At 38.2% G+C, this 12,042-nt stretch overlaps 1 protein-coding gene across 10 annotated transcripts in view; it reads left to right on the top strand.

Annotated features, from left to right (window-relative positions):
• Nucleotides 1–12,042, top strand: part of ADAM23 (ADAM metallopeptidase domain 23) — a 162,330-nt gene that overhangs the window by 138,774 nt on the left and 11,514 nt on the right. For 5 of the 10 annotated variants that reach the window (XR_011849398.1, XM_072121071.1, XM_072121067.1 and 2 more), the window contains exons 23-24: nucleotides 160–328; nucleotides 894–1,005. Coding sequence is in view for 8 of the 10 variants with exons in the window: in XM_072121071.1 (XP_071977172.1) it covers nucleotides 160–328; nucleotides 894–1,005 (281 nt within the window). In the remaining 2 variants the exon portion in view is untranslated. Of the gene's footprint in view, nucleotides 1–159; nucleotides 329–893; nucleotides 1,006–5,237; nucleotides 5,329–8,544; nucleotides 8,609–11,738; nucleotides 11,830–12,042 lie in introns of all 10 variants that reach the window. The other 5 variants (XR_011849397.1, XM_072121073.1, XM_072121072.1 and 2 more) reach the window with 3 other exon arrangements.

Raw genomic sequence — 12,042 nt, 5'->3', positions numbered from 1 at the left:
GTATATCAGCTGATAAGTATGGGGACTGGAGACTGCTGTCAGTATAGCAGCACCCATGTGCCTCAGCTTATTGAGTGTTATAAATCAGTTGTGCTTTAACAAAAATGTGTTAAATATTTTGGAAACATTTAAATACTTACAAATTTCTATGTTTTACAGTGGTGCTCATATTCTTTTGGATGATGAGACTGACATGGGATATGTGGAGGATGGAACACCGTGTGGCCCATCAATGATGTGTTTAGACAGAAAGTGCCTACCTATTACTTCACTAAATATTAGCAGTTGCCCACTGGGTTCTAATGGGAAAACCTGCTCTGGGCATGGGGTAAGACCAATACAATGGTAACATTTCATTCTGAAAATATTACTTATTTAATTGTCTGGAGAACAATAACTCTGGCACAGTGTTAGGCTACATGCACATAGTTTTCTACAGACAGAAAACAATGGATGTATTGCCTGTATTTGTTTTCTATGTATGTCCTATTGACCTTGTCACCCATAAGTCCAGCGTATTTATGGTCCGTACTAAATACTGGCTTGTTCGAGTCACTTGATTTTGTGTTACATAGCAGCTGAGTAACAGTATTTTTCATTGTTCCAAAGACTTCTATTGGAAGGCACAGGCCACAATTATGGACAGGAGTAGGACCTGCTTAAAAAATGTTGTGGAGTTGGTGTACACATATGGACAGTCGGCGTACATGAACAACACTGAAATGTGAGACTGCTATATCAAATATGGATGAGACACGTCTGTGAAACAGCATAGTGTGCATGTAGCATTAAGGTGACCCAGTGCATTTGACCCAGAGTTTACATTTACAATTATATGTGAGTTTCTTTATTTGTGTTTCCATCATTGTCTTGACACTGTGTGATCTTTTCAGGTTTGCAGCAATGAAGCCACTTGTATATGCATTTCCACATGGGCCGGAACTGACTGCAGTATATATGACCCAAAGAAAGAGCCTGCTGTTAGAAAGGACGAAGGACCCAAGGGTTTGTGTCATTCTGTTGTCAATGTAATGCATGAGTATGCAGACTATATTGTACACAGGGAATTTGTTACTTATGGATTTACATAACATTAATTGTGGTTACATATACAGTTTATTAGTAGATGTCAGAATAGGATATATTAGGTTTGAAAAATGCTCTTTGAGGTTCAATAATTAGAGGGGCAAAAGAAGAAAGTAAGAAAGTCACACCATTTAAGGAGAAATCTTCAGGTTTAGATGATAGAACTTCATGTACCTAAATATTGAGCAGCTGTATAGAGGGATGGCAAGCCTTGCTGAATGTTGTCATGTAGTACATGTCTGTCTGAAAGTTTAGTCAGAAGTGTACATGTGTCTGTGTAATAATGGCAACAATGGATAACCATAAGGAAGGAGAAATGTGATAACTGAATTCTGAGTGTGAATGAAATTGAAGATCCAGAAGTGATATATAACTATTATAACTATTTATTTATCAAGCACCTTTCAATGGAGCTTTAGATTCGAAAAGGGGGTCAGATACATTGCTTAAAGGTGAGTGCAAATTAGTACAAAAAAAACTAAACTAGATTGATCAAGCTGAAGGAGGACTCTGACCATGATGGCTCAGTGGAAGGCTCTAGTGGAGATTCTAGATGGCTTTTCAGGTTATGTTTAGAAGGTTTGGAAGGTGGGGGACAGCCAGACATGTTTCAGTAGACAGTTCCATATTATGGAGGATGCGATGGAAAAGTCTTTCAGGTGGTTGTTAAAAGAGTAAATGATAAAGTGAAGTAGAAAGTCTTGTAAGGATGGGAGATTACTTGTGGGACAGTTTAGGCTGATTAGGCTCGAGATATGAAAGGGACAGGTTGTAGATGGTTGTCAGTTACAATACAGAAAACCTAATACAAATCTTTCAACATAACCTTCACTCTCAAATTAATTCAGTTGTTATCTGTTATTTACCATTTTCTAGGTATCCAATGTACAAAATATAATAATAGCAATAAGTTACCAAAGTGCTGATTCAATTTGTGCCCAAAGTTACACACATGCCACGTACTACATGTATTATTTGGATCTAACTCTACAGCAAATGGTATTGCTTAATGTGGCAGGTAGTATAGAGAGGCAAGAATAATACAGGCACATTTATGCATAAATATAAGGGCTTGTCTGCAAGTCGGTTGTCCCAAACGAGGGCTCTTTAACATTGTATAACCTAGACTTGTGGCTATAATGATGACACAGTAATGTGCATGTGTTATACACATATTTATATATGCTATCAAATCTTAATAGTTTATCTCCTGATTCATCCACATTTACCAGCAACCCTAAAAAGAAGCCTTCAAAGCAGTGGGGCCCACTGGGGGCAGAAAAGCTAAAAAAGTTGGAGCTGGAATCTAATTAGTTTCTATAGGCAAATTATTTCACTTTTTTTTAATAATAACCACATATCGTATATACTCAAGTATAAGCCGACCCGAGTATAAGCTGAGACCCCTAATTTTACCACCAAAAACTGGGAAAACCTATTGACTTGAGTATAAGCCGAGGGTGGGAAATGCACTGATCACAGACTTCCAGTATAAAGCCAGCAAGCCCCCAGTAGTATATATCCAGCCAGCTCCCAGTAGTATATATCCAGCCAGCTCCCAGTAGTATACATCCAGCCAGCCCACCGTAGCATACGGCCAGCCAGCCCCCCGTAGCATACGGCCATCCAGCCCCCCGTAGCATACGGCCAGTCTGCCCCCCATAGCATACGGCCAGCCTGCCCCCCGTAGCATACGGCCAGCCTGCCCCCCGTAGCATACGGCCAGCCTGCCCCCCGTAGCATACGGCCAGCCTGCCCCCCGTAGCATACGGCCAGCCTGCCCCCCGTAGCATACGGCCAGCCTGCCCCCCGTAGCATACGGCCAGCCTGCCCCCTGTAGCATACGGCCAGCCTGCCCCCTGTAGCATACGGCCAGCCTGCCCCCTGTAGCATACGGCCAGCCTGCCCCCTGTAGTATACGGCCAGCCTGCCCCCTGTAGTATACGGCCAGCCTGCCCCCTGTAGTATACGGCCAGCCTGCCCCCTGTAGTATACGGCCAGCCTGCCCCCTGTAGTATATAGCCAGCCAGCACTATATACTCACCTTCCGGGGCCCCGATGCTCATCGCGGCTCCCTGATGTCAGCACGGCTCCTCTTCTGTCTTCCCCGTGGCTCCTCTTCATTCTTCAGTCTTCTGTAACAGTCGGCAGAGACGCGGCCATGCGCTCTGCCGGCAGGCATATGCTGTGACGCAGCCGCTGCTGACGTTATAGATAACATGGCTATGTCTATGCCGGCTGTTACAGAAGAGGAGCCGTTGGGAAGACAGAAGAGGAGCAGTGCCGACATGGGGGAGCTGCACTAAGCATCCGGGCGCCGATGCAAGGCTATTGAGAAATTTCAGTTTTTGCATTGCAGACCATTAGTATGTTTTATTGGTTTCTGACAGAAACACTCAGCAGTAGTATCCCTGTAATGACGAGAATTAAGTGATTGTTAGTCCCATAGAATAAGGGAAATTTCATAATATATACTTGACGGCACAAGTGGGGTGGGGGAGATGGATAAACACCATCCAGCTTTAGAGCGCCTACCTGCTACACACTGCTGGTCTCATACAATATTTAATATGTAAATGCAATTTACCAAATGTTTTAGTTAGAAATAATAAATTGTCTTAATATTTTTTTTCATTTTTGTTTTTTTTTATTTTAAAAGTGTTATCATCCATTGAATATTTAGTTCTTTATTCATTTATTTATTAATTCCTTATCTACATATTGCACATTTTTTTTGTTGTAGTTTTTCCATTAAAATTGGGATTACATTTTTATATACTTTACAATTGTTGAAGATTTGCTTTTGGACTGATAAATACAGTATACATACAGTAATATTATAATTAAGGCAATGTAAGCCTCATATTTTCTGCAAATGTTTAGCATGCATGGTGGACTTACATGTGCATGTTAAATATGTCTGTAGAGCTACCTGCGTTTGATGGAGGCCAAAAAAGTGTCTTTTTGTCTGGCTTCTGTCTGCTAACATAAAATCAATGTATGGACCTACACTTTTCCGTATAAAAAGTTTTCCTAATTCAGAAAATAATGTAATGTCATTGTTTGTATGGTGAATAAATACGAGCAAAATTGTGCAGTTTAAAACTTGTCCTTTACTTCATCAATAGTCAAAAATAGCCCAAATAAACCGTTTGTTCTTAAGTTGAATTTGTATGTAAGTTGGAACTGTATATTTCATGATTGTAACTTCAGACAAAACTTTTTTTATCCCAGTGACATTTGGTTTTTCTATATTAGTGGGAACAAGGATTATCAATAAACCTTCATTACAGACACCTTACAGCTGATCACTGTAGTCTGGGGCTAAAGTAAAGCTTCACCAGAGGTCACAGTGAGCAGAGAGTTCCGTCTGTAACCAGGGTTTGTCTGTTAGTCGGGTGTCTTTAAGTAGGGGACTGCCTGTAGTAGAAATACCTCCATGTGCACCAGCGAAATAGTAAAAATAAGAACCATGGCATTCACTTTATTTGAACATTTACCATTTATTCCATCTTCTGTAAAACATCAGCAGGCATGCAGGGTGGGAGCAGGCGGCAGATGGGACGAGCTCTTCATTGGAAAAGACCATACAATTACAACAAATCATCAAAGAGTATAAAAAAAGATAGGTCTCACCAGAATGTCCTCATGAATGGTGGGTAGTTTGACACTCGAAGTGGAGCAAAAAAACGCTGTAGGAGGGTGGCTCAGTTCCAACTGGATGGTGGTTTACCTACTAGAAGTAAACATAGAAGATTTCTATAGAATCAGAGATCTAAAAAACTGTGAGAAATTAATACGGAAAGTATATTGGGGAATTGTAAAACTTTTCATTATACAAACCATGACATTCATTTGCTGAAACGGGACAAATTTCACTATATGCTATCTGTCTGAAGTATCCATTTAACATATACAGTACCTCTTGGCAATTATAACCTCATAAAATGTGTTGTGAACAGAACGTGAAGCCACAAAGATCAGATAATTTTCCATATTTCCATGTTACATGGTAAAGCGCAATAGTGCTGTAGTAAGATCTTAACCAGGATTTATACATTCAGAATTCAGAGTTGTTTTTATATATTTATATATTTATAAAAAAAATGACTTATTTCTTGAAAATAATCTACCTTTTCCCTTTCAAACAGTGAGCATGGCCACTAACAGACTTATAGGTGCAGTGGCAGGGACCATTCTGGCTCTGGGGGTGATATTTGGAGGAACAGGGTGGGGAATAGAGTAAGCAATTTTTCCAAGTTTAATGTCTGGTGCCTAGTGTGTGAGGTATAAGTATACCGTGTGTCTGAGCCTTCTGTGTACTTGTCCCATTGGCTTTGTGTCATGTGGTGATGACCGTACCAGTCATGTGATTTGACCGTGTCCATGTCATGTAATTTGCTCATGCAGTGTTGACCCTCTCCTGTCTGGGACAATGTGGGGCATAATATCAATTTATATCCTTCTTCCCCAAACCCAATCAGAACTGGATGTGTCTCTGTTTGTTGTCTAAATTTGTCTATAGTAGGAAAAACAGTGTAAACTGCATTCTATAAAGAAGTATTTATATATCTTTATATAAGACTACTTATCAAGCTTTTGATGTCTGGTTTTACAGAAACATGGTGCTAGTACCAAGTGGTTACCATGCCAGAAAACTACATTTCTGTGCAGTTACATGGTAGCCATGATACCCTTATATATTGTTATAGTATTCACATCTGTGTTAATTTCACACTGCTTGATATTCTGCAGCTATTGTAGAACATTAGATTTTTTTTTCCCCAGAAAAATAACATGTTTTATAATGGTGTGATGTTGAAAAATTCCAAAGTACCTAACCCTGGTCCCCTTTGACAGAAGGTTTTTCAGTTTGTGTCTTTAATGGTTTGCAGAATGCTGACTTGATGGCTTGTCACTAGCATAGTAATATAATGTAAGATTGGTGGAGATATTACCAACAAGACCTGACACATCTGCAGCATATCTTTAGTGTCACGGCCCAACCAGTGTTATCCAAATGCAGAACTATACATGCCAGTGTATTGAGATTAAATTATTGATGATAATCAATAAGGAACTTACACTTGCCTCACGCTAAAAATTAATAAATTTTCTTAATCTATTTGTTACTTACTAGTGTTTGTATTTTATCAGAAGTCTCTGAAGTGGATATATATAACTGTACTGAACTCTCCACCACCAGTACATTAAAGAGTAACCTTCCTTTCAGATGTTTTTCGATATTGTTTGGGGGAGAGTGTTGTGATCATGTTTCAAATATACTTCATTAAGAAATTATCCTTGGGCACCTCTCACAAACGTAAATGGCAGATGTATGCTACCTATACGAACGTCAGCAGCATACAGCCGCCATATAAGTGCATTGTGTATAAGTCCAGTATGGTGAGCACAATAGGGGTCATTTATCTTGGGCTTTACTTTTTTTCCTCTAATATTGTAGCTTTTTTGGCGGATTTGCACCACAATTTGCTACATTTCCACTCGCATGGCAAAGTTAGACACACAAGAATTTTTCAGTGTTGCACCTGATATATCTTTAAAATCCAGATGTAGGCATAAACAAATTATGCATTTTTGGTGCAAATCATGTTCAAAAAGTCATAAATAAACTCCAGTTCAGATCATGCGTAGGAAAAACTTTAAAAGAGATTGCAGAATAGTGTTCAACTTTTGAATAAAAATTCCCAAAAATCCCGTAGATTCACCAGCCAGATATATCAACCTCACGTAGGTTCAAAACCCAGAATAAGGCTACATTCAGACGGCCGTTGGCACATAGGAACATAGGAACATGTTCCATAGGAACATATGGCGCACGGCGCCGTACTACGGAGAAAGATAGTACATGTCTATCTTTCTACGGGGTACGGAGCGGTACGGGGTACCGTTGGGCGCCATACGTCCATTGCTGTCTATGGGGGGCGTATGTCGGCAGTGTGAATGTAGCCTAACCAAAAAAGACTCCCAATGTGTCTCTCAGTACCATGCCACAGCAAAAAAATTGTAGAGCATGCTCTATCTTTTGTCGGAAATACAGTGTGGCTACATGGCTCCATATGGAGAGGGGAGGGTGAGAATCGCTCCCCCTACCCTTCTACGCCATCATTTGTGAGTGAAAAGGGCCTTAGAAAAAGTGCTCCTTAGTTACAATGTTACATATTTGTTGCTTTGGCAAATCTGTCTACAAGATTGAAGAACGGTCTCTCTTTCTTGTCTTCTCCTGTTGCACAGCTGTGAGTGTTAATTCTTTCTGCTCTCACTCTGGCTGTAGTATGCTATGAGCATTATATTCACATATCAAGCTGCACGTAAAGGGCTCAATCCTCACTGCCAGAGCTCTTTAAACACACACAGGGAGATTAGATGTGAGCTCATGCAGCCTCCATACACTATAACGGCTGGAATACCCACCCCTTTGGCATGGAGTAGCTTTATTTATTTATTTATTTTTTTACAATCTAAGCAGAATTTGTTAATGAAGTATAGGAGAAAAATATTCACCACATTCCCCTGCACACAATATAAAAAATTATCTCAAATGATGGTAAGTTTTTAGCATTTAGTTCCCATATCAGTACCTCCGTTGACCTTTGTTTATAGTAAATTTCATGTGAAACTTTTTGTGTGAGATATTTTTACAAACTTTAACCAACAGATTTAACACCAACTTTAACACCCAGAACCACAGGCCTGATTTGAGGGATGAAACACTGTAAAGTGACCCTCCCCCTTTGGCCTTTCAATGTGACTCAGCTCTTCAGCTTATTTGCATATGGTTTTGGAGGACATTTTTTTTTTTATGTAAACAGGTGAGTTTTAACATATAGTAGAAAATTCTAGAAAGGATATTTTATAGCCCACAAGTTACCACTTATGAGGTCTCCATTTTAGTTAATGACAACTGTAAAGGATCTTTTCTTAGAGGCGTTCCTGTTTCTTTTGTCAAAGTGACATTGATAAGATGAGATAGATGCTTCTCATGTAAAATACTGAATTAAGTCATTAAAGTTCTGTATTTATCCAGTGCAAAGCAGCACTGGAGGTAAAGAAAAGCTGCTTCTATTCCCTTTGCCATTGAAATAATATACATAATAGGTGGAGATGTATGTTCATGGATGAGGACATTGACCATTCCATTGACATCCAAATAGTGAAAGGTCCAAAGATATCATCTCTGTTATAACCCAAATCAACTATTGGACTCAAACTGTGCTTAAATATGTAGAAAAGTGGTGTTTTATCCTGTTATTTATCAGTCGTGTGTCCATGATCTAGTGTACTTTGTATCTATGTGAGTTTACTTTTCAGTAAGTGTTAAAAGTAAAGTGTTATTGTTTCATGTAGCCATTCCCGATGCTGTGCAATACTTATTTGTATAGTTTCACTTTTGTTAATCTGTTGTAGATGTAGTAATAGTGAGTTTTTTTGTTACAGTTAAATGGAACACAGCAAGAAGGCTATGCTGTAGAATATATATTGTGCAGAAAACTATAGTAAGGTATAGAGTTAGGTACTTATATCACAATTACTCACTACTAACAAACTTTTCATAGAATGTACTACAGCTTAAAGTAATATTGTATTAGTCTGCTTCCAAACCATTGAGCTGTTATTATAAGCAGATGTTATAATGGTATGTACCACTTGTGTTTTCTGCAGGTAAGTACAATCAGACTTTCCTAGTGGACATAGGAAGATTGCTATTGTTTGAGCACTTGTCACTATTTGCATGTTTGCCATTTTTAATAAAAATATAATATTATGTTCTATGAATTTGCCAATATAATAGTAATAAGTTATGGTGGCTGTATGTTACAGTGTTAAGATCCAAAATTGTCATCTTTGGAGATGTATCACATTTAAGGGATATACATTAATATCAATATTAGTAATATGTAAGGAGACTACATTGCAATACCAAAGGAATAAACCATGTTGCCATCAGGAGACTGAGAGCTCTGTTCTAACTTTTGGCATGAGGAACAGTATTGCTTCTACGAAACAATACCTCCCTATGTATGGTGCCCAACAATGCCTGAATCACCATGTATAGAGTTCACTTCTCTAACAAACTAAGGTGCTGTATAGACTTAGTACTATTATCACTAATAAAATGCTACCGTATATCTAAGTCTACAATTGAGTTGAAATTAAGCCTATTAAGGATGTTTTCAGCAACATTACTTTTTGCCTCATATGTAGCCTCTTTTCACATTGATTATTTTCTCATTTATACCTTTTAAGTAGACAGTGATTCCATTGATCATATGTCTCAAAATTGCTGGGTACAAACTTAGTAACTGTGATTCCCATATCCTTTCCCAACAGAGTTTTTATGTAACACTGATGCTTCGATAATATACTGTCCCTTTTGCTAGCAATATAGTCACTAAAAAAATAGAAACATCTAAAAGATAACCTTTATTATATTCATTAAAATAGCATTCAGCTGGTGACTGCAACAATATCCACATAAGAGAGTGTTCTGCAATACTTATGATATCTCACCCCCAGGAACACTTTGTCACTCCACATTTCGAGACATGGTACTCGTAAAGAAATCCTGACTCTCAGGTCCACAAACAGATTAATAACCCACTGACCGTACACCTTTTGACGTTCACATAGCCCGGCTCCCCAGGGGTCTCGCTGTGAGAAGAGGGACCAAATCTTGTCCCTTCAATGGGTCTCAAAGTCTGTAAGAGTACGTAGGGTAAAGACAGACACAATAAAAACCTATTATAAGCGTAGGTAATACATGGCTGGATAATGTAGCCATATTGCACATGCCCACTAGACTAGCAGCAGGGTATAGCATAAAGTGCAATCGTTAAATGAGTGAGCACATAGAACAGCTAATATGACAAAGACTTAGCTCAATATGTATTTGCAGCATAGAGGTAGATATGGCATGAGTCCATATTAGAGGTGGAGAGTCAATTCAATAATTTCTTGAAAGACAGAATTCAGCGGATATTTCATAGGGAAATTAGAAGGGAAGAAGCAGGAATAATAAGAGCTTCAGTGAGTGCAGAAGAAAGCAGTTTGCTCACTTGACTAGTGTTAAGTTTGTTGAATAGTTAGTGGCCTTGCAAATGAAATATATGTCAGCCCTCATGCTTTGCTTGCTGCCATTAGAATGAGATAATCTCAATCCTTACTATTTATTCTGTGAAATTTGGTAAAGTTCAGTGTAATGGGAATACAGACTTAATAAATAATGCCTTGGCACATGATAGAAGAGGAAGCAAAAGAGGTGCCCACAGGGTAATACTGCAAACTTTAATTGTAAATGAATAGATGATAAAAAAAAATGTGCCATACCAGGCACTATTTTAAAATTAATATGTAATGGGAAACACCATGAAATTCATATGTAGTGTGAAACATATGGAATGATACCATCATACAGAATTCTTTAACTGCCGCACTGGTTTGGGATTGGTAAACTGGATAGTCAGAACCTTGGAGGAAACACAAACCACAAGAAGCATTGAGTAAACAAAAACTCTATATTGGGTCAGTTTCTGATTTCAAAGCACTATTACCTGTTTTTAAGAAAAAGAGACTTTCGGTGAGAGCTTAAATATTGTGGCTAATGGGGATTTCTCACTTCTTGGAAGGCTTTTTCTTTTAAAAAAAAGCCACTTTTGTCTCATGAACTGACCCAAAGAGTTTCTGGTCGCCCATTCCTTTCTGTGGTTTGTCTCCTCTGTACACAAAAGTCCTTATTCACTGCAATTACTAGATATAATTGTTCAACTGAATGAAATACAAAGGGGCAGGGAGGCAAACTGGCCTGGAAATCTACTTTCCTAAGTGTTATACTGAGCTCTGACAATGATCTGTCTAAGCAACATGTTGTAGTAAATTCAAAGTGACAAGGCTAAACAGTGATTATGAAGTCATTACCTCAAGGGTCCTTTTCGATATTCAAGTGTTCTGTGCGGTTTAAAGGAAATGATCTCTCATGTACCACCTTTTTCTTTAAAGCTTGCTCACTACCTAATATTGTTTGATGGTTCATATAAATGTCAAATAAATTGCTTTGATGTTCAGAATAGTACAATAATAGTATAATAGTACAACAAACATAAAAACTGTTATTAAAGTATGAATAAAGGTTATATAAAGAGGGCAATTTATTGATAACTTTTACGTTGGTCATCAAATTAGCTTCAAAGACAGAGTCATATAATGAATCATAAAACTAACTGTCCTCTCCATTCTGGAATAAAAAACACAATCCACAATAACATCTTGTAACTCATGTTTCAGAATTTCACAACTATGGAATATGTAAAGGTTTTAAAAACAATGAAAAAGAAAATGCAAAAACAAAATTGTATTGCCCTTTAAACACCCTATTACTAAAACATCTAATCTTGGTCACATGAATGCCCCCCTAACCTTTTTTATTGCAAAATAAAATGCTGTTAAATTATTAGCAGTTAAAAGCTTAATGGAATGAGGCCAGTGTAGAGAATGTATTACAAATTCCACATTTACTAGATGATAATAGAGATTAATCTGTTTGTATTTCTTAGGTTAGAACACAAGATTATTTGCCTGCTTTTCCCTTTTGTGGTTGGTTCTTATGTTTTTCTTCCCATAATCCTTTACCACAGGTCCTAGTGCCACCAACCTTATAATAGGGTCCATCGCTGGTGCCATCCTGGTAGCAGCTATTGTCCTTGGGGGTACTGGATGGGGCTTTAAGTAAGGAACAACGCATGTCTTCTCTTCAATGGCAAAGCCATAACTCTTTCTGCTTAATGTATATCACATTTGAGTTTCTGCTACATGGTTCAAGTATTTTTTACTACTTAGAAATGTTAATTAAACCACCGGCAGAAAGAAATGAATGTCACTTGGGTGATGAGATAGCTTTGAAAACAAACGTTTGCCCAATTTTTAGATACATTTGAATCT

Source organism: Engystomops pustulosus, chromosome 8 (genome assembly GCF_040894005.1).
Source record: "Engystomops pustulosus chromosome 8, aEngPut4.maternal, whole genome shotgun sequence".
NCBI lineage: Eukaryota > Metazoa > Chordata > Amphibia > Anura > Leptodactylidae > Engystomops > Engystomops pustulosus.
This window is presented reverse-complemented; position numbering and strand designations above follow the sequence as displayed.